The following is a 24,376-nucleotide window of genomic DNA, read 5'->3' on the forward strand; positions in this document are numbered from 1 at the left end:
GCTAGGACTGTGGTTACTTGGGTTTAAACCCAGCTCCCCCTTGAGCTCTAGGCAGGCCACAGACTCACTGGGCTGTCTCTTTCTCATTCGAACAAGGACCATGACCTGACAACTTCTTTGGTCCCTGTCAGTTCTCAAATCTTTTGGATGGACTTAAATTATATCAAGGTATAATCCCCAAGCTTAAGACATCTCAGAGAATTTAATTCCATGGGTGCTTTGACAGCTCCATAAACTGAAAAAGAGAAACTGTTCCTGCTATCATATCCGCAACTCTGGTGAGTCTTATTTAACTATCCATTCTTCTCTTTACAAGGACAAAAACTTGACATCTGACCTCCCTGCCAGTCCTGGATGTGAGCTTGTTTTTATTCCATCTCAGACACAGTCATAAACAACATTCCATGCCAAGGCTTCATGGGGGTTTTAAAACCCATCTGCTTCACGAAATGAAATTCCAGAAAACGAGAGGTTAAATGTTTCCATTACTATTTAGGGTGCCAACCCATAATGCTCAAAACTCTCAGACATTTGAGTGTTTCCTTCACTCACTTCTAAATCACCACATCACTTGATGAACATTATGAAGGGATATTATCGTAGCTCAGTTTTGTGGAGGATGAGAGAAAACTTACTGTTTTTTCTTGCATTCAGATGCTCTTTCAACAGTGAAATCAGGCAGGTTGACAAATCCATCAGCTTTCTCTGCCTGAAACAAATACATACCACGAATAGAAATAAATGCATCAATCCTAGAGTTTAGTTGATTAGATGACACACATGGAACAGAGACGGTAAAAGTGAAATGAGGGAGAATCAAAAGATACCTCCCTCAATCAGTATGAATTAACCATGGACTTGCCCCAGATACGAAACTTATGAGATAAATTAAAATTCTCCTGATAAGGCACCCAGATCTTTCCATGAGAAGTAACATGATAGAGCTTAGGGAAGGACAACAATGGCAAGCATAGGACCTGCCCTGCCCCCTTCCTGTCTGTGGAAAACACGGATAACCCATCAGAGTCCTCAGCATCCTGCTCCGATAAACCAGCACAGAAGATGAAACCCAATTAACACTCTTGATGTTGTGGTCAGAGCCCTGACTTTGGAGGTAGCCAAACCACATTCCTCTCATGGATCTACCACTTACTGGCTGTTATGACTTAAATGAGGTCAGATAAATAAAACACTTAGCAGACACTCAGCAAACATTATTTCCTCTCCCAAGTCTGTAGACAGTGCCTTGGGGATTCAGCTACAGAGCCATGGTTTGCAGAATCTCAGTCCCATAACCCATTCCTAGGAGTTCTCTCTACATAGGAAAGACTTCAGAAGAAAATGATGCTTTTGAGGACATAACATAACTTTCACTTTAAATCATCAAAAATATTATAGGAAATGTAATCATTGTCACACCTCTCTAAGAATTTGTTAATCTATATTTTATAAATAAAGTTTAACTGAGCCACAGAGCAGCTAGATTGTTTGTCACAGATCAAGCTCAAATTTCCTTTCATCTACACTGGTGTCTGTGAGTAGAGAAATACAATCCACAAGATTAAACATAAATGAGTCAGTGGTTATCAGAAGACAAGTAGAAATTGATTTTGAAAATACAATCTTAATTTTAAAAGTTGGCTAGCTATTAAATTAATTCCATCGGTGCTTTTATTTCACTTCATCAATCTGTTCCTTCTCTTATTGCCAACTAGAGTGCAACTTGCATTATTTTCTTCAGAAAAAAATAAACCATGAGACATTCAACCCTATGCCCATCTTCTGTCACCTACATGATTTGATCTAACCAAATTCTTCACCTGAAATGCTTTCTTTTTATGAGACTCAAAACTCAATTCTAGTGGGTACTTCCTTCTTTAAAAATTATATATGCCTTTGTGTATACACCAAGTAAATATATAAGTTGAATATATATATATATATATTCAACTTATCTTTTGATGGGCTGCTTAATTACTGGATGGTAGTATACAAAGAACACAGACTGTGTAAATCAACTTTTTGTACAATGCACAACGCTGTCCAGGCACCATGTCTCAAGCCTATAATCCCAGCACTTTGGGAGGCTGAAGCGGGCGGATTGCTTGAGTTCAGGAGTTTGAGACCAGCCTGGGCAACATAGCAAGAACCCTGTCTCCAAAAAAAGTTTAAAAAATAGCCAGCACAGTATTTTATGTCTGTAGTCCCAGTTACTGAGAAGGCTGAGGCAGGAACATTGCTTCAGCCCAGGAATTCAATGCTGCAGTCAGTTATGATCATGCCACAACAGAGTGAGACGCTGTCTCAAAACAAGAACAACAAAAAAATGCTTCGTGTGGATTCTCAATTAGCATACAGGAAAGTATAGTTTTGAAAAACTACGTTAGGTTCCATCAACTCCACTTCTAAATATAAAAGTTGAGTATCCCTTATCTGAAATGCTTGGGACTAGAAGTGTATTGGACTTTGGATTTTTTCAGATTTTAGAATATTTGCTTATATGCACTGATTGAGCTTCCCAAATCCAAATATCCATTATCCAAAATGCTCCAATGAGCATTTACTTTGAGCATCATGTTGGTGTCCAAAAAGTTTCAGATTTTGGAACATTTGGGATTTCTGATTTTCAGATAAAGGATGTTCAACCTATATACCCAAAGAAATTGAAAAAAGGTACTGAAACATATACATGCATGTTCACAGAGCACTATTCACAAAAGCCAAAAAAGGTAGAAATAGCCCAAATGCCCATCAACAGATGAATGGATAAACAAATTATCACATATAGCTACAATGAAATATTATTCAACCATGAAAATGAAGTACTGGAACATGCTACATGGATGAACCTTAAAAACATTATGTTAAGTGAAAGAAACCAGACACAAAAGGTCACATATTATACAATTCAATTTATATAAAATATCCAGAAGAAAAAATCCACAGAACACAGATTGGTAGTTGCCAGGCGCTAGAGGGAGTGGAGAGAGGGGAGCCATTGCTTAATGGGTTTCCTTTCAATGCCATGAAAATGTTCTGGAACTAGATAGAGGAAGTGGTTGCTCAACATTGTGAATGTTCTAAAGGCCATGAATTGTTCACTTTAAAATAGTTAACCTTATGTTATACGACTGTCATCTCAATTTAAAAAAACTGATAGGCTAAGGTGTTTTTACATATTATATAAATTCCCATAATTGATTTAGAAAAAAAATCACTTATACTCACCATTTGTTCTACTGTCTCCTCCCATTCACATCTATATTCACTGCTCCAGAAAAACTATAGACACCACGAACTCCACTGACTTACGTGCTGCTAAATCCCACCTACCCTTTTTAGTCCTCACTTAACTGAACTCTCCCAGCTGACACGGTAGCCCACTCCCTCCCTCCTGTTTGGGCTTTTTTAACAGCACATTAGTGCTGCTCCCTTTTTCCTCTAGCTACTCATTGCTTTCTTGCAGGGGTCTTCGTCTCCTGCCTGTTTCTTAAATGTCAGGGTTCTCCAGAATTCTGTCTACCCCAGACTATTCTCTTCTCATTCTATTAATAATACTCTTTATGGCTGATCACGCACACTCCTATGGTTTCATGTATCATCGTTGCACACACAAATCCAAAATCTATTCCTCAGACTGGGATTCAACCCTGGAACTCCTGTCCCAGTTTTCCAACTGCCTAGCATACCTGCTCACGTGGGTATTCCATGGCTCCCCAAGAGTGACAAACCCAAGACCAAACTCACCATCTTACTCCATAAAATGCCTGCTCCTCTTTTTCCTGTGTTCCCTACTTCAATGAGCAATATTGGTTTCTATCCAGTTGCCAAAACAGGAAATCTGGGAGACATTCCTGACTCTTCCATTCTGTTGCCAGCACCCATGTGGATAAACTCAAAGTCGCTTCCTTGCTGCACTGCCACAGGTCTTTAATCCACCCTTTACCTCTCACCTCCTTCCACTTACCACTAACTGTTTCTTGAATTACTGCAAAAGTCTCCTGAACTGTTCTCCTTCTCTCTAATTCTGTCCTTTCATCCAATTTAGTGTCCCAATCATAGCAAATCTTTGCATGATGAACGTTGAATGTTCTTCATGACACTTGTCTAATGAAACCCTGCATGGTTCCCATTTGCCCTTGGGTAAGGTCCAGGTGCCTTCGCAGAGGACGAAAGGCCCTTAATGATAAAGCCATGATTAATTCCACAATTTCATGTTTTCCAACATCCTGCCCTCTACTCAACCAAAACAAACAGAAAAATTAAAACAAAGTAAAAACAGTACTTCCATGGAGATGAATTAGAATTGGCTCCCAACTTAGATTATAATTAGTCTCTAGACAATTTATTTTCAGTGCAAGAAGCCCATCTCAAGTGATGACAATAACAAAATCAGTCAACAAAAGTGAAACCTATATACATATGTTTTCCTAATGAATCAATGTAAAAGATAAGTTGTAAATCTTCACAGGGGCACATTCCTTTTCAGCATAACTAAAATAGCTGAGATCCCTTCAAGTTGGAACCCAAATAAATTTTAGTGAGGACACCTTAATGTTTCCCTATTAAATCTTCTCTTTATAAGCAGAGCCTTTTTTAAATTGTTCTAAAGACATTTGAGCTAGATTCAAAATCACAGACAACTGTGTCAAAAGTGGTCCTTGCTTATTTGACTTGCAAAACATGCCTCAAAAATGACAATCACAGAGGGCAAATCCTGAAGGAATGACAATTTTCTTCTCTTCCTCCTCCCACCCCTCTCAGATCTCTTGTTGCCTGTTACATTAACTAAAATAACTCTCTTGAATGATAACCTTCCTCTTCAATGGTTCCTAACTTTCTAAAAAGTTTCCTGAAAGTTCTGTATGGGTACCTGCAAACTTCCCTCTGCATCGTAATGTAATGAAAACCTTATTCTCTTGCCAGAGGTCTCAAACCATACTTTAGCCACCGTGCAAATTTGTCTTACCAAATTTACTCTTAAATTTGGAAGCAACACACCACATTTGACTTTTTCATATGTCAAGTACTTTGCAAAACAGGAAAAATGACTGTTTTTCTTTGGGAGGGGAGTTGAAAAAATGACCTGGAGAAATAAGTGACATATATTCCAGAGGTTAAGTAGGTCAAAGAAAACCAAACCGTAAACGAATGAACAGTAACATATGAATTATTATGTATTTCAAGATTAAAAAATAAGAAGTACAATTATCTCTCTATTTTCAATGAAACCATATTTCCTTGATTTTAAAAACCTGATTGTTTTACACTTCAGTAATTCTAAAACCAAAAGGCACCTTAGAATCTATGTATATTTTCATTGTAACATTTTCCCCCTAAAGCCTGTTATTAAATAAATTATAGGTCTTAAAATAAATACAATCTTAAGTTCAAGAAAAAATAGTTTAAAAAAATAAAGATTTCTTTGTAATATACTTTTGTGTTTATAAGTGAATATGGATTTGAAATTCTTGAAATTACTTTAGAGAGGTTTACCCAATGAATATCAGAATCAGGAGAAGCTGTAAAACTCTCCGTGTCTCCAAATATATCTGTTGTTTTCTCAGTTCTGCCCTGAAATCCCTGGCACATTGAAAACATAAATTCTAAACAGAGCCGAGTTGCCCATTGTCATACCACCTTAGAACAGCAGTCACTAAATTCTCATGGTACACACAGATTTGTGACCGCTAGAGAAATTTGAATTATAGTCTCTAAAATACAAGCTAAAAGTAAACTGAGATTGAAGAAAAGGTAAGATAAAATTACTTGTTAAAGTTCTAGTTCCACAGAGAAATAGTCATTCTCACACACTGCTGGTGGTAATGCAAAATGGAACCCAATGGAAGGAAATGGGGCAGTAACTAGCAAAAACGCATTTACCCTTTTGATCCAGAAATTGCACATCTGGGATCTGTCCTAAACATACTTTGGAGAATATGAGTAATGACATGTGCTTTGCAGCACTATTTGTATTTTCCAAGGATTGTAAAGAATGTGAATGTCTATCTATCATCAGGGGAGAGTGGAATAAACTATGGTATCCACACACAATGAATTACTTTGAAAAATGACATACATATAGAGTAATCTCTAGGATAGGAGTGGGGAAACTGTGGCCTTCTAGGTTCTTAAGTGTGGCCTTTTGATTGAATCCAAATTTTACAGAACACATCCTTTTATTTTTATTAACACATTTTTGTCTTTTATATTTTTGTTTTATTTTTAAAATGAATGTATTTAAAATACCAAAGAATAAAATAAGTTTCAGTGAAAATTCTCCCAGATTGACCAGCACAATTAGAACATCAGTAAGCCATAAGGGCTAAATTGACAGCTGCTGTGCTCACGATTTAGTTCTAACTTCCCCCACTTGACTGGTGCTACAACCACCTGAGGCTGGTGGGCAAGAGTTCATCAGGTCAAGCACACCAGTCTGTTATCAGTTTTTGACAATGGTGCACTGTGGGTCTGTTTGAAGTGGAATTTGTGCATAGTTGCACAGCTCAATGATATTTTTAATTCTGTCTGCTTAACAGCCCATCATGTCAAAGAAGACCAAGAGAACACTGAAGGAAGAAAACAGATTTTTTAATGAGGATTGGGAATTACAATATTATCTTGTTTCTGCTAAAGATAAGATGATGTGCTTTCTCTGTGATACTGCAATATCAACATTAAAGAAATTCAATGCTCATCAGCATATCACTCATAATGACCGAAAATATTTTAAATTAGAGGGAGAGGCACAAAAGTTTGTATTGCAGAAATTTAAAAATGAAAAGCAAAGCAAAGACAATTCTTTCAAGCAGCAATAAGACCTAGAAATAATGCCACAGGAGCAAGCTATAAAGTAGCTTATATGCTGGGGGGGGAGGGCGGAAAGGGAAGCCATTCAGTGATGTAGAAATTGTGAAAGAATGCATTGTTGAAGTTGTAGGATGCTTAGACACTGATAACATTTCAAAGTACAAACAACCGCCTCTTTCGAGGAGAACCATAACTGATCAGCAGCATGAATTAGCCTTCAACTCAACAGAACAACTTCATGCAATACTTCAAAAGGAAAATATATATTATTCCATCATTTTGGATGAATCAACTGATACTACTGACTCGCTACAGGTGTTATACTTCATTTGGGTCATAACAGAAGATTTTCTTTGCTGCAAAGAGTTACTCACATTGGGCACTCTTGCAAACAGAAGATGGGGAATAAATATCTTCAAAAACTTTCAAGATAGGCCGGGCGCGGTGGCTCACGCCTGTAATCCTAGCACTCTGGGAGGCCAAGGCGGGTGGATCGTTCAAGGTCAGGAGTTCGAGACCAGCCTGAGCAAGAGCGAGACCCCGTCTCTACTAAAAATAGAAAAAAATTATATGGACAACTAAAAATATATATATAGAAAAATTAGCCGGGCATAGTGGCACATGCCTGTAGTCCCAGCTACTCGGGAGGCTGAGGCAGGAGGATCGCTTGAGCCCAGGAGTTTGAGGTTGCTGTGAGCTAGGCTGACGCCACGGCACTCGCTCTAGCCTGGGCAACAAAGTGAGACTCTGTCTCAAAAAAAAAAAAAAAAAAAAAAAACTTTCAAGATAAATGTCGTGAAGTTGGACTGAATTTGGTAAATTTAGTGAGTGCATGTACAGACGGTCCACCTTCCATGACAGGAAAACATGAAGCGTTTGTTGCACAGGTAAAACAAAATTGTTAACAGATCTAGATGCTCTCATTTCTCTTCATTGTATTAATATCTTGCATCAGCAAAATCTCTGTGCTAAAGCTACTATTTTAAGTGACACTTTTCAACAAGTTATAAGTACTGTTAACTATATTCATGCAAATGCAACACGACATCATCAATTTCATAACACGCTAACATTGAACAATGAGGTATTCAGTGTGGATTTCCCATATCATTCTAAAGTGTGTTGGCTACTGCAGGGACAGGTGTTAGCCAAAATTTCATCTCTGCAAGAACAGATAGTTAAATTTTGTGAAGAACAGAATCAGCAATGTAAATTATTGAATGAAGATTTCTATAGGAATGCAGCATTTCTGTGTGATAACATGTCAGATCAAAATGACTTGAATATTTCTTTGCAAGGTAAAACTAAGTCTATGTATATGTGGCAAAAAATCCAAGCATTTCAAAAAAAGCTATCTTTTTCAAAACATTTCTTCTTCAAAAGGAAATTTCTCGGATGAACATTTTCCCCAATTGGCAAAGGGCATTGAGGAGCAGGATGATATATGCGAATCATTTGAAGAATATGCAGCTGTTACAGATCTCTTAATTGGAGAATACTATGATAAGTTCACTGACTTTGAGAATCATGACATCACACCCAAATTAGCATTTCAGCCTCACCTAGTTAATATCACCAAGGCACCTTAGGAACTACCGAGGGAATTAATTGAGCTCTTAGTACATGACATTTCAAAGTCATGGTTTGATGCTAAGAAAGATCCAATTGAAATTTGGAAAAATGTAGTAGAATGCTCATGCCTTCAGCAACATGCCTGAAAAATACTTTCTTGCTTTTCAACACTTATTGCTGCAAATCCACATTCTCCTACCTAACCCAAATCAAGACACTCTTAAGGTCACAAATGACTGATACCCATGTTGAGGATCAACTGAAACTGGGGACCTCCCTGCTGCAACCAAATATTCAAATGCTTTCCAACCAAAAGCAGACACAACAAAGTCATTTAAAGGCTAGTTAACTTTAAAATTAACAAATAGTTTTCATTTTTTGAAATTATTAAGTACATAGTAGTCCCCACCCCTGCTCTAGTGGGAATAGAAGTGAGGTGCAGTGCAACATACATAATATGCTAATTTTGTGGGATATGACTCAATGTACACATTTGCCTGTATTTGTAAAAAGAAACAATGGAAAAATAAACTGAAAAAAATAAAACAGGAGAGGGTGGGAAGAGGATAGAGAACAGAGACACAAGTAAGACTTACCTGGTGGTAACTTGTTACATGGCTTTGACTCTGGAATTGGGTACATGATTGATATTTAAAAAAAAAAATCAAAAACAAAAACAAAAAAGGCAACTGCTGAAATTAAAAGCAAATAGAAACAAATGAACCTCATTGAATGTAAACACGGTGATATAACCCCACACAAATAATAATTACTCTAAGAGACCTCAGAGTACAGGATTTTGATTATACATAGTCTGTGCCATACAGTCTAAGGACTTGTAGTAGTGACATTGTTCTTATCAAGTTTAGATAGTTTGGGTAGTTTTTCTCTACTTCTCCCCCAAACTTGCACAGAATCTAAAGCTTCCCTCCTTTGCTCCATACAATAGAACCCACCACACTGCAACTCATCTCCCTCTCCCTTTCAGAAAAGGCAATATGACGATTAGCACCCCAGGCAATCTACCTCCTGCAAGTATTACAGAGCCTCCCTTATCAGCATTGGCCCTGACAAGCACTGCTCTGAAAGAAAAAAAAGATTATGTTCTTTTTTTTTCTTTCTTTCTTTCTTTTTTTTTTTTTTTTTTTTTTGGAGATACAAGAAGCATGTCTGGCAATGAGAATGGTTGAAATTCTTTAAAGAAATAGAATTATCTCGAGTAACATCTAATATGAGCTAACATTTATCGAACATTTATGCCAGTGAGGTAGTACTATTGTCATGGCCTTTAGAGGAAAATTAATCCCATTCTGAATGCCGGAATTTATGAAACTGATCAGTTCTTTACTTAGAACACCAAAGTAGATTGGCATTATAATGTGGGAACTCCATGTGGTATTAATGAAGCCACAGAACTCAGGCCAAGACTGAGCAATCAGTTAAGCAATTCAAATCATAAGGCTGAGAACTTGTGCACAGCTGAAATAGGCCCAGGAGCTGACATAGGAGGCAAAGAGAGTCTGCAGTGGATGCACCACACAGAAGACAAACTCTGGATTTGGAATCAGAAGAGCCTGACGCAAGCCTCTTCACTGTGTTATCTTAGGCAGAGCACTTAACCTCTCTGAGTCAGCACCTTCACAGTGAAAAAGCAGATATAACCAGCTTCTCGAGGCTAAATAGAATTAACATAGACGTATATAACACTGTAAAATTGTTAAAGCCATAAAAAATTTAAGATTTTATTATTGCTAATGCCTAGGAAATCAGGAAAAGGAATAAAAAGAAAACAAAAGAAAAGGAATAACCCGGAAAGAAACATCGATGTAATATAGAGTTTTTTGACCAGTCCTTGTGAGCGGAGTCCTCTGAATAGGGAGGGCTGTTTCTGTGTCTCAACTCTCCCTGCTTTTCTGTGCATCAGATTAGTGGTTGGAAAAAAAAATTTTTTTTTTCATTTCTTTGGAGATCAATAATATTAGCAAGCTTACTATATTCGTCACACATTATTTGGGGTACATATTTATTAAAATATTGTTGTATTTGAGTTTATCTACTATTACCCTATGAATACAATTAGACTTTGACCCAGAGAGACCTTCTTCTTACAAATGCCTAGAAATAGATATTCTACGTAGACAACATTTGGTAAATGTTTGGGGTAATAGATGGAAAGGCCCAATTTCCTACAGAACCCAGATATTCTTGGCATTAATTATAAAACTAGGCAAAAATGTTATCATGGTAATTGTGATGGTTCTGAGGATACCGAGGCTCCCACAGGGGGAGAGGAAAGGGGCTCTGAAGTAAGGAGATGCTGGTGGTGGACATTCCTGGTGACGCCGCCACAGGCCCAGGTCCTGACCACCCAGGGCACACGGGCCAGACTTCCCACCGCCAGCACCTGCATCTTTGCAGCAAGGCTCCTCTGGCTGCCCTGTTCCACTCTGCCACCTGTGCAGAGGCGCTCAGGGATCACTGTCCAGGATGAGCTCTCAACCAACAAGTGAAGGGACTCGGGGTGGAAGCACCCAGCTCCCCTGCCCCTTGGCATGAAAACTCAAGGGTACCTGTTTTTCACAGGCTCTCACAGAGTCCCCAGCAGGATTAAGCTTTGGTCACCCAGAACCACACTTTCCTTGCTAAAGAGAGCTTTACTAGCTAACTTCCCACCCTCTCTCACTTCCCTACCTACTCCCTTCCCAGGTATTTCCTGGATCACTTCCCAAATAAGCTACTGACACCCAAATCCTCTTCTCGGGATCTGCTTCTCAGACACCTAAACCAACATGCCATTGCCCTGCAGAAAACATTCCTGTGCGAGGTCCCCATGAACAGCCCAACTGCTCAGCACATAGTCCCCCTTTATTGTTTCCTCCTAAAAGTCACCCAAGGATATGACCACCTCACTAGCACATTAGGTCCTGCTTAGGTGGTGACCAAGAGAGGCTGGCATTCTAGCTGGTCATCTTACCTACATTCCTCTGTTCTCTCCCTAAGGAATTATATTTTATGAAAAATGAAATTACTAATGAACTTTCAGGTAGTTGGAAATACAAAGATAGTCATTATCTTCTGAAATGTCATTTTCAAAAACAATTAAGATGGAAACCTCACGATTTAGAGGAATTTTGTGTTATACTCTGTGGTGTAAACTCCTCAGCACAGCACACAAGCCTTCACACATGAGGTCGTTCACAGTCTTCCCCATCCAGCCTCAGCTCTGCCCTGCTCTTTTAGAAGCCTTAAAACCCCCAGAGGTGCTATGGTTTTCATGTAGATGGGCTGGTCTCTTCGGTGGCATAGCAAAAAAAAGAAGAAAGCAATAAATAGGAAGGAAACGTTTTAAATGGATTGGAAGAAATTTGACTAAATCTCACTATTACAGAATGAATATATCTCTTGCCATCTAATAAAGAGCATCCACCATCCATGGTTATTTCAGGAGTCGGGGAAGAATAAATAAAGGTACAACAGTTAAGAAAATTTAAAAGCAGGTAGCTTCCCTTTCCATACTAGAGATTTAGGAGTCATAAAAATAAGGTTAATTCTTTTAAAATCACAGTAAGTATAACACATAATCTTGCTTTCACACACTGTATATTAAGTCTTTAAATACTTCAGGAACTTTCAAATCTCTTCAAGCTGTTTTCACGAGTTTCGTGAATATTTTTAAGATACTACTCAACAACAACAACAACAAATCCAATTCTAAATTGGACAAAAGACAGTTCTCCCAAGAAGATATACAAATGCCAATAAGCACAGAAAGACACTCAAGGTCCGTCATTAGTCATTAGGCAAAGGCAAATCAAAGCCACAACAAGGTATCGCCTCACACCCATTAGGATGGCTATTACAGAAACAAAAACAAAACAGAAAATAACAAATGCCGGTGAGGATGTGCGGAAACTGGAACTCTTGTGTACTGTTGGTGGGAACGTCGAATAGTGTAGCCAGCCACTATGGAAAACAGTTTGGTTCTCAAAAAATTTAAAATAGAATTGCCATGTGATCCAGCAATCCCACCTCTGGGTATAAACCCAAAGGAATTGAAAGCAGAGTCTCAAAGAGATATCTTTACGCCCATGTCCATAGCAGCATTATTCACAACAGCCAAAAAGTGGAAGCATCCCAAGCAGATATGAATGCTTAAACAAAACATGGTATCCACATATAATGGAATGTTATTCAGTCTTAAAAAGGAAGGAAATTCTGACACCTGCTACAACATGGATGAACCCTGAAGATATTATGCTAAGTGAAATAAGCCACTTACAAAAGGACAAATACTGTATGATTCTACTTATGTGAAAGACCTAGAGTAGTCAAATTTACAGAGACATAAAGTACAATGGAGGTTGCCAGGGACTGGGGGAAGGAATGGAGGGTTATTGTTTGAAGGGTACAGAGTCTCAGTTTTGCAAGGTGAAAAGAGCTCTGGAGATGCACGGTGGCGATGGTTGCACAACGTGAATGTACTTAATGCCACTGAGCCGTGCGCTTAAAACTGGTTAACACGGTAAACTTTATGTTATGTCTATTTCATCACGATTAAACTTTTGTTAGAACTTCACAAAATTTTAAAGCTACTACTCTGAAATCATTATTTGTCAGTAAAGGATGAAAATGCATTTGCTACAGTAAGTTTCATAAGATTCAAAGTGTGAAACTATCAGTGGTTAATGCTCTGTTAATGAACACCATCTCTTTCACGGGCAACAGCCATCTCTTCACTTTTCTGTTTAACAGATATGGGACAGGAGGCCTCGAGAGGACCTGTGGTTTGCCTTAGGCTGTCATGTGGCTGCAGCATCAGGTAGAATCTGTCTTCCTGGTTCTGAACCCAGGGATCTCTTCCACTACGGCATGCCATGTCCTTGTGTCTTTTTTTAGGATATTGTTTCAAACATGTCTCCCTAAATTCTGGCTCCTTAAAAAAAAAATTCATTTTTTAAAAAAATTTCCACTATATGGCTTCCTTTTGAAATGTTCTTGAAGCAAGCTTTATGGAAGATTAAACACAGCACCACGGTGACAGATGAGTTTTATCAGTTAGCTTGTCTATAGAGGCAGCAGGGCCCTGTCCCGTAAAAGAGCTTGCTCCAGAGGGATGGTAAGTCTTCAAATAAAGACTTCTCAGGAAAATCCTCAAGTCTAACCAAAAGTTCAGCTTATCCCACGGGTCACTTCTCATTCTATTGCTTGGGAAAAGTGCACACACACTTACCACTCACTGACGTGCTACCTGAACTCTTCCCCCGAGGTAGACATGACAGTATTAACGAATACCAGTGTCTTTTAGTCTAGTCTCCTGTCTTGTGGCTTGAAATCATCCTTTACACAAGTTCAGTAGGTGTATTTTGAGAATCTCCAGCCCAGGATAAGCCACAGTCGCCAACAGAAACCGTCTCTGGTGTCTGCAAATCCACAGCACAATTCTTCTACATCCTAAACTCACAACTTATGCAAGCACATTTCTTCTAAAGCACACATAAAATTGCTTTTCTTTGTGTGTATGCTTTTGACTTTTTAAGATTGCTTTTAGCTCCATTTGATCTTCTCAAAGTAGCTTCGAATTATGTAGAGATAGTGTTCTCAGTCGAAGTTTACTTGTAGAAAAATGGATGCATAGAGAGTTACATCACTGACTTATAGGTTCGCAGCTTTATAATAAGGTACAGGACGAGAATCCAGGTGCCATTTGTCCCTCATAGCATGCTGGCAAAATTCAATTCCCTAACCTGCTTCCTTAAAAGAATGACTACCTTATATACATACATGCATATATACATATATTTATACACATACATGTCAATATATTTGTACCTATATATTAATATTGATACACACATTTATGCACATATAAATTAAAAATACATGATTTTATATTTAAGTTAGCATGTGTACTTGTGTATTCTACCTCCTCTTAGCTATTTTAATGGATTTTAGAATAAAAGGCATTTCTGATTTTAAATTCTATGGATTGAAAAACTATGGTATATCCATATATAGCTCTACAGGCATTAAAAATGATGTTGTGGATATATATGTATTGACATGGAAATATATTTATAATGTGTTTCTTAGTGAGAAAATCAAGTAACATCATGCATAGTATCATTTTATTTTTGGAAAACATACAAACAAATGTGTGGAAACATAGAAACCAAGATGGTTACAGTGATCATGCCATGGTGGCAGAATCACATATGATCTTAACTCCTGCATTTCTTTCTGCCTGTTCACTGTCCTTCTTCTTTTTAATTTAGCTTACTTATATTTTCTAATGTTTGCAATAATGAGCATATGCTATTGTATAATCTTCTAAAGTATTTTTTTAGTTACTTTAAATTTCCAAGAAGCAGGACAATGTATTCTATAAAAAATAAATAATTCATTCATTGAAACAGACACAAGTAGTAGAAATCCAAACAAAAGTCTCTGCACTGTCCACCAGAGAAAAGAGAATAGGGCTGAATCTCCTGAGTGGGTATTTCATTGATGTGAGCTAAGAGGACTATCCCCTAATATACCCCACCTATGTCACTAACTTTGATATCCTCTTCCAAATCAACAATGCCCAAGCAAATCACTATGTCCTGGGAACAAGACAAAAGAAACCAAGCATTTCCTAGCTCTTGGTGTTTCACAATTATTTTTGAAAAGTTTGGAAAGAATTGAAAAGAAAACAATATTGGTAACATAAGCAATCGTTCCCACATTACGTGGCGTTAGCAACCAGAAGTTATTGTTAACTACAGATGACCTGACCATAAAGCTACAGCATGGAAACCATTATTTCAGAAATACACTCAGGAATCTAGCTGGGCATGGTGGCACAGGCCTGTAGTCCCAGTTACTTGGGAGGCTGAGTCAGGAGGATCGCTTGAGCCCAGGAGTTTAAGGCCATAGTGAGCTATGATCATACCACTGCACTCCAGCCTGGGCAACAGACAAGACCCCATCTCAAAAAAAAAAAAAAAAAAATACATTCAGGAATCTAAAAGGAAAATAAATATTAAGACACAATGATAGTAACATAGTCAATAAATAAATTAAACCAAACATCCATTTAAAAAATCTTTTCCACATATGTGAAATTATATTGTCAGAAGTAACAGAATTCAAAAAAGCCATCAGTCATTCCTATGTTCAGGTTTCCAAGTGGCAGTTAAACATTTTTCCCCTTTGATCCATAAGTCATCATCTTGAGGTAAACTGGTCATTTACAGCTGCTAAAACACCGTATTTGTCTGTTTAGACATAAATATTTTACTTCATTCTCCTTTCTAACACAAATTCTAGAAATACATGTTGGCAAAAAGTTCATCAGTTTCAGTAATTGGTTTGAATTGTCTTCACTGAAGAAACATTTTAAAACATTGACATTTTGTTTGGGACACACTCAGAGGCTGGTTGTGGGCTCTGAGTGCATCCCAAAGACAATGAATGTGGAGTGAAAATAAATCAGAAGCCCATAATTCTCATTTTGGTGGAACTCTGGGAACATATCAGGTGCTCAGCAATGCTTTCTAATTGATAATTAAGTAATACAATGATTCATCCCCTCAAAAAATACTGATGCCTACTCTGTCCCTACTACTTCTAAGATCCAGAGACACAGTTTAAATCAGACAAGCAAAGAATATGTGCTAAGGTGCTTACATGGTAGTGGGAAAAAGAAAAATATATATAATAAGCTAGGATTAAAGTATCATAAATTCTTACGGAATCTTTTCCAATCTATGGTAAACTCATTCAGACATTTTTCCAAAACATAGACTATTAGATGTTTTCTGATGAAAGGTACAGAAGAGTTAATCTCTTTACCAAGGAGAATTAACCCATTCTTTATCTTTCTTAAGCTGAATTAAAGGCACTCTATATTTACTGAAACTTTCAGAACAGTCATCTCATGAAAAGAGAAGTGAAAAATCGTCTCATGATTTTCAAGTAACATTTTCTACCAGGGTAAATTCTGCTCAATCTAAAAACTGCTTGATCTTTGCTATAGAGAGTCTCATAAAACTGATTTCAAGAAAAATATCTTCCATATTTAAGCTCTTATAAAATTCGCATGAAGTGCACATGCAGCTAAAGACAGAAAACATGATGTAGATAATGTGAATCCTCAGACACGTGGAACCATTCAGACAGTCAAGGAAAACCGCAATCACATTTGCACAAGCAGATCGGATTTGCAAAGAACTGAAAAGTCTGCATGATAAGTATGCAACCAAATATTAACCTACGAACCTCATCAGTTTGCCTAAAGTTTTTATGAAATAGTTGGGTGATTCACTTTTTCTAGAGGACACCCCAGAGCTTCCTTGAACTGTGGATGCTACAGCATCAGCACAAATGGTACAATAAATGGGAACTAAAAAACACAAGTTTCTAGTAAATGTATCCAAAGAAATAGTGCACAAAACTAAAATAAACCAAAAAAGTAAATGACAATGAATCAAAATGAAATTCCACATTTGTCTGTCACAAATTCTTGGTCCCTCAATTTTCATAGTATTTTCCCAGTCTCCCCAGGCTCTAAAAGCATTCTTATTTTAGCCCCAAATTTTTTGTGTCCTGTTTCCAAGCACTCTTCATACGTTGTCCTTTCTTATATTAGTGTAGTGTGTCCAAAATTTTGTTAGTACTCTAGTCCAGGAGTTCATGTCTGAATGCCTGCATTTTCCCACCATCTCCTAACTGGCTTTCTGAAAGATCTCCCATCCTCCAATACATCCTATTTATTGCTGCTAGGTTAATGTTTTTCACGTGCCAATTTCACTAGATCATCTTCCGGCTGAAGAACATGCAGTGGCTCCCTACTGCCTGCTGGATCAAATCCACATTCCTGTGCTGTGTGTCTGAGGCCTCATTTGTTGGCCCTGGATCACCTCTAGATGGAGAAGCCAGGCAGCCTAGGGGGAAAAGCTTGAATTTGGTGTTGGAGAATCTTGCTTTTAAATCCCACCTCTGCCATTTACTCTTTATGAGACTTTGCATGAGTTACTTAAATTCCCTGAGCTTCAGTAAACTCGCTTGAAAAATGAGAATAATAAAATCTATCTTGCTCGGTTATTATGAAAATTCAATATAATGCCTAGCACAGTAGGTTGGCACAGCTCATGTAACTTTCATCCCTTTGTTCACATGAGTCCCCAGACTAGAACGCCCACCCCCCACCCTCTACTCCTCAAAAGTCCTAATAACATGTTAGCAAAATGGGAGCAGCTGTGCGAGATGTATTTGGGATCAATGGGGCCTTTCTAACAAACCTCAAATTGCTCTTTCTCCCATATCTGTTTTTAAGAATAGAGGTGGAAATCTTTTACTGGAAAGTTATTTTCTGTCAAAACCAGTACTTATTCATGACCCCGTGTCTCAAAATTCCCATGGGCAATGTAAGTGCTGATGACTCCTAATTCTCATTTATTCATGAAACCAACAACTATTACTTGAGTGCCTATCCAGTGTCAGACACTGAGTAAGGTGCTGAAGACACACCTGTGGTCTTGCCCTGTAGAGATTATGATCAGTGATGGAAAACAGCAGATCTGACAAACAGGTACCTAAAAAGAGGCCAAGTATGATAATGAGAAAAGTGTAGTCTGCTCAGGGAGCAGAGGTGGCCAAATTTAGGTCAGAGGATAAGGCAAGACCACCTCAAAGAAGGCTACTGAAACTAAAATTTGACCTATGAGGAGGAATAAGATTGATGAGATTAGTTGGGAGAAAGACCTCAGGACGTGGAGACAGAGCTTTCTGAGCACAGAAACAGCATATGCAAAGGCTCAGGGAGAGCCAGCCCAGATGATGACAGGAATTAGAAGAAGTTCCATCCCTGAAGCTGGGGTTGGGGTGGGGAGTGTGGGCAAGTACGAAAGGTGCCTCTTAAGGAGACTCTCTTAAGCCAGGAAATGAACTTGCACTTTCTCATAAGAGCAAGACAAAACAAGACAGTAGATTCGAAGTCCAGGATTTTACACAGCCTGGGTTTTTATGGCTGTTAAACTTGCATATGGTTCCGTGGGACTTGGCATGCAATCGACTGTGACGCGTCACGTTCTAAGCTCATAAAATGTGGTGTGAAAAATGGCAGATGAGTCCCTGGACTTGACCTTTCTCAACGGATATTGGGTAGGACTGTCTGAAGCAGCAACGTGTGGTAAAAAAGAAGGTACACCATGCATGAATTACTGGATAACAACAACAACAAAACCAGGAGAGAGGTGAGGTTGGTGTGGCCTCCTCAGGCAGTGTCAGGGAGCGAGAGAAACAAGCACAGGGACGCAAGGAGATCACTTGGGATTTCAAAGGAGAATTGCCCTAGATTTTATTTCTAGAGCTGTTCTCTCAGAAGCCTGTCGAAGGCAGACCACAGGGTGGCCTCAATTGTGTCATGTACCCTGGTCCCCCGATGGAGTCAGGCGGGGCATGTTGCAACAATCACGGGCTCAGGAGTCACAGGCACTGGAACGTGAATCTGTTTTCTTCCACTTACTACTTGTGTGACTTGGGACAATTTACACAATCTCTTGGAATCTCAATCTTCCCAACTTTCAAAACACAGAGACAATTACTACCTCTGAGTGTTTTTGAGGAGTAAATAGGAGCAGGTGTGAAAGGTACCTGGAATTGTCTATCCCTTGGCATAGAGTAGACACTCAGTAAGAGGTGGCTCTTACTAAGATGCTGTTGGCTCTGTTGCCTCTCATGTCAGGCTATGTAAGAAAGTGTCAATGACAGGGCTTGTCCTTCCTCAAGATTAAGGAATATGGAAGGTAGAATAAGAAGTCTGCTCATCAGGCTTAGGAGCTTTGGGAGCATCTTTTTTGGATCTGAATTCTTTGAGTGGCAGAAAGTAAATAAATCATCTTAACTTGAGGGTATGTGCTTGCCCTTATTTCACAGTTGATATTCACACAGATAGCAGCAACATGCTAATTAAGTGTTCACTGAGTAGCTTTTTGTCTGTCACAACAAACATATAATTAAGATATCAGGTTGCGTGTGTGTGTGTGTGTGTGTGTGTGTGTATGAGAGAGAGAGAGAGAAAGAAGGAATGAATTCTTCTATGGAAGGGTCCTTCTGTTACGTACCATTAACTTAATCCTATAGTCCCCTGAGACAACAGCAAGTTTATTCTCCACTGGATGTTGCTAATCTAACTGTGTTCAAGTGCATGATTTGCACCCTGAATCCTGCTTTCTGTGTTGGCATGAAAGCGAGTCAGGATAGGAGTGCTCGAGTGTGTCTTGAGGCTCTATCCTTTTCCTCTCTAGTCTAGTCTGCTACCTGTGGAGGCGTGAGGTCCCTAACACCTAAAACAGGTAACTCATTGCTCCTGTAAGAGATGCATAAGCCAAATGAGCTGATGGAACCCAATATGTAAGCATATGTGGTTCAGAAGGACTTGCTTTAAATTCCGTGAAGACAGAGACAGCACCCAGAACATATCATTTGTCACAACTAGCCAAAAGCAAGGGCCTAAAATAATATGAAACAAGAAAGAAAAATTTATATTAACCTTAATTCCTCTTAAGAAGGAAGCTATCTTTGTTTAGGAAAACTCCCTTATAATAGAAGGCAAGACCACAGTCCAGGTTGCCTTAATTTGAGTAAAAGTATTCATTCTAGGTGAGATGAAGAATGAACATACCCAGGTGGGGAGAAGAAAAGAGAAAAAAAGAAGAGAGTGGGCAACTGCACACTTTGCCTCGTGACTTTCTTGGGAATCCCTGAAAACTTTGATAAAGTTGTTAAAACTCACCAAATTCTTACAGAATAAAACATATTTTTATGGAACTCCGTGAGGAGCTTTGTACCATGTTTCGAACAGTGTGAAGCTAAAGCAGTAAGCTTGGGAACAGGGGGAGCAGAGAGGCGGACAGGGAGTGTGCTTGCTCCTGGGCACTGAAATCGGATGCCAATACAGTTTAAGCAAGTCTTTAACAGATAGGTGCCGGTGCCCAGGGGCATGTGGGGAACACAGATTTTTGATGAGTGGCCAGTGAATGTAAATTTGTCAACTAAAACTTTGGTCCACAATGTGCAGCACTTACTTTGCATTTATAAAGCTGCAGGTGTTCCAGCTCTGTTGCTTGAGTGATGGGCATGCACAAGTCATTTCAAAAGACTGGTGTCACAGAAAAAGAATTTTTCTGGCTTATAGACAATTCCTAAGTACTTTTCCCTTAATTGATTAAAGGATATCCATTGCTGATCTTCACTATACCGCAAAGAAACTCAAGCTGTCCTGAGATCAACAGTCAATTCCACTGGGGTTAGTGGTGAGAGTTCCTCCTTGGAAAAGTCTTTACCCATTCACTATTCAACATCACGGTTTTCAATATGTTTCAGGCCATGAAAGACCAGCGCACCTTCTAACAATAACTTCATTTCCAGCTGTTTTCCGCAGGAAGCTAGCCTGTGAAACAGACCACACCAGAGTACTGCCTATTACAGGGTAAACTAGGAAACTATCTTATCAAGTGTTGACCGAGTACGAGTAGTGTAATGCCATCCCTGAACACACCAAAGAACACAGAGACAACAATCTCCAATACAAAGCTGGCACCCAGGTTAGCGATTCCAAACCAACCCACCTAATAAACAGAGTCAGAGGAAAGGACGGAGAAGACAGTAAAGGAGGGGGGATGGAAATAGCTTCACTGAACTGAATCAACTGACATCCTCGATAAGTTGTAAAGCTGATTCCCTTTTTAGTAGAGAGATCTTAACAATGTAAAGTTCCCATATTAAGTGATGTCCACATAAGCCCTGAAACTACTAGAATCTCTCAGAACAGTAACATTAACAGAACCTGAAAGCCCCTTTCAGCAAGGAGATCAGTTTCGACACCTCCTTCCTCCCCAGCTAAAGAGTAGTTGAGCAGGATGGTTTTCTACCCCATAAAATACAATAGAATAACCTACATATCTACTGGACCAGAACTGGTGTCTATAACGTATGTGGTTATTAGCTCGGTTCCAAGTCCCAGAAATCAAAATTAACTTTCCCATGGGGATCACCCCATCTGTGATCTTAAATGCACCTTTTGTTAAAGAGGCTGAGAACAGGAGGAAGAAAGCTACTCACCATTTGATTGCTATACCAGTACAGGGACGACCCCTTCAGCACCACCCAGAACTTTTTCCATTTGTTGCTTAGGAAACTCCCCTTTTCCTTTTTCTTATACAGCCATCCTTGGCAGTCAGCATGTCCCAGATCTTTACATGATATCCTCCTCCGACTCATGGTGAAAAGACCTGCAACAATTACACGAAGAGGTAGTTAAAGTATTACCCTGATTTATGTGACACAGTGAAAGGCAACTTTTAATTGTTTACCTCCTGGGAGTTGGGTTTTCCACTAAGATTTATGCAAAGTTAATGCAAAAAAAGGGGGGAGCATGTGTCTGTTTTATTTATAAAAATTCATCTGATGCTTAGAAGGTTTAAGATATGGCCAAAGAAACAGGGAGACTAATATGCAAGTATTAGTCTAAGAATATCATTCACCAAGAATAAGTTGAACAAATTAAAATCCTGAGGCTGGCAGGCACATCATTGCAGTTACCCAGCTCCTTTCAACAATAATAGCAGTAGTTACGCGAGAGACGTTGAAGGGTTAATGCCCACCTAAAAAACACAGCTACTTCCCGACTCCCAGCCAGCTTTTCTAAGCTCTATTGACATACCACGAGGGATTAATCCAAATGAACAGCATGTCGTCATTTCTTCAAATCGATTCAAAAATAACCCAAATTAATCTGCCCTCCACCTCCTCATATCAGCGGTAAAACAGACAAAAATCTGATCCCAAGGCAGGCATCCACGAGAAAATCCACACTCACGAGCAAGGGGATAAAGAAACAAAAGAGATCTAATTACCTTGAGTTTTCTTCCTCGGCTTCTGACGCAAGGGAACCTGCTGAAAATGCAGGAAGGAAAGAAAAGAGGAAATTTCTGATTGTGTTGTAACATTTGTAAAGAGAGAAGGAGGGAGGAGGTGGCAGTGTTTATGAGCAGGATGGAATCTAAAAAAAACTCTCCAGGCAGAGCTAACGGGGAGCTCAGAGCTGAGGCACAAAATGTGCTAATGAGAATCAATATACATTGAGCTGAACCTGAAAAAAAAAAAAAGTCACAGAGCATTTATCACTAATGTTTCCTGTTCCCACCCACAGGCTGCTCTCTCACTACCACTTTGGTTATGATAGTGCGGTGTTCACGGAAGTTTTTAAAAAATCATAAAATAGTTCCCCTTTTATATTTTGGTGAGAGGAGGAAAAATACATCCTGCTTCTATTCTTGCAATTTCTAAATAACACCGATTATTTAAATAAACCTTCAAGATAAGTGTTACCATCTCAAAATATTATAGGTTCATTTGGGACTATTAAATTCATGGTCCTGCTACCACACAGGGTTACACTTAAACCACATGAATTAAATATTCCAGAAGAAGAAATTCCACAACCTCTTTTAGTGATATCTCCATCACTGTGGATCCTCCTCAATTCTTATTTATAGCCAAATTTAAATTTTTATTCTCTTTTTAAGTATCTCTGAATATTTCTTACATGTTTTATGGAAGATAAATTAGTTACCACCTACTATTTTGTACTAGCTTTTCAAATATTCAAGTCAGACATAAGACAATATATCTGAAATACACATTTGATTCACAATACATTTTAAACAAGTGTAAAAGAGCAGATTATCAGCAAAAATAGGAAACAAAAAAAATGCTTTCAAATGGCAGTGTGTGTGAGTGTGTGTGTACAGAGAGAGAGAGAGAATTTTGGCATAAAGAAGTTTCCTTTTTCCTCTACAATACCTAAGCTGAATTTATTCATGTTTAAATGACAATCTTTTATGTTATCATGTAGAGAATTCAGAAAAAAATAATATACAATTGAAAAGCAGTTCTAAAAGTTGGTGTGTAATCTTATAACAGCATCTTATAAGTTATTCTAGATGTGCCTGGCTTATATTCTACATATCTAATTATTGCTCTAATAGCTATTGTATATGGTTCTATTATATGTTTGAAGAGGGAATATGATATGGTGGATTAGGATAGGATTTTTAAATCTAGAGGCCCAGAATCAATTCATGGCTGTCATAATCAGTAGCTGTGTTACTCAAGAAGTCAATCTCTGAATCTGCTTCCTCATTTGTAAAATGAAAACATTTATAATAATTCTAATTCTATAGGTCTCATAAAGATTTGGCAAGATTTATTTGTGAAAATGCTCTGAGAACTAAACAATATTACCTTACATGATATATAATATATCATTGATATAAACAAGTACTTCATATCTAATAAACAAAAGAATTCATAATCATTTTTTATGATAAGCATGACTTGTGTTTTCTTCAGCAGTGATAATGAAGCTAAAGTGCTTAAATTATGTTTCTTGGAGAATATATATCCTGGAAAATACCGCTCTGACTTTTTATTTTATGAATGTTAGAATAAAATTTTATCCACAAAGAAATTAATCATCCATGAAGACAAAGGCAATAATTGCCCTAAGTTTTAAGCAAAGCTAGACATGTTATGACCATGGCATGTTACTAAAATCCAAACAGGTTATGGAAAGGTCCTAGTCTCTGCTCCACTTCACAAATATCTCCACACTGACCTGCCTCTTGGTTTAAAATCCCTACCATTCTCGCAAATCGTTTTCGGAGGTCTTTCTGATGTGCCAATATCTGAAATCAATAAAATCCAACTAGTACACATTGGCAAAGTATTTTTGCCCAAATACCTATGATATCTGAGTAGCTATAACTTAGCTCAGTGAGAACCAGGACTAAAGGCAAAGAAGAGAGTAAGTGACGTTAGCGGGTAAAACTTGGGAAATCTGCAGTCCAGGGGTCCCCAGAGAGTGCTTAACACAAACAAAGAGCCAGGGGAGTAGGGAGAAATGGGAATTGTAGACAGTCATTCCTAGAGTGCTCGGGCCCCATACGAG

At 38.5% G+C, this 24,376-nt stretch overlaps 1 protein-coding gene across 1 annotated transcript in view; it reads right to left on the minus strand.

The window, feature by feature from the left end:
- IPCEF1 (interaction protein for cytohesin exchange factors 1) overlaps positions 1-24,376 on the minus strand; it is a 72,524-nt gene that overhangs the window by 44,994 nt on the left and 3,154 nt on the right. The window contains exons 3-5 of the mRNA XM_069489098.1: positions 22,281-22,320; positions 21,487-21,656; positions 636-709 (exon numbers count right to left, since the gene is read on the minus strand). Of these exons, the coding sequence (XP_069345199.1) occupies positions 636-709; positions 21,487-21,656; positions 22,281-22,320 (284 nt within the window). The remainder of the gene's footprint in view (positions 1-635; positions 710-21,486; positions 21,657-22,280; positions 22,321-24,376) is intronic.

The sequence above is a fragment of the Eulemur rufifrons genome, chromosome 15 (genome assembly GCF_041146395.1).
Source record: "Eulemur rufifrons isolate Redbay chromosome 15, OSU_ERuf_1, whole genome shotgun sequence".
Taxonomy (NCBI): Eukaryota; Metazoa; Chordata; class Mammalia; order Primates; family Lemuridae; genus Eulemur; species Eulemur rufifrons.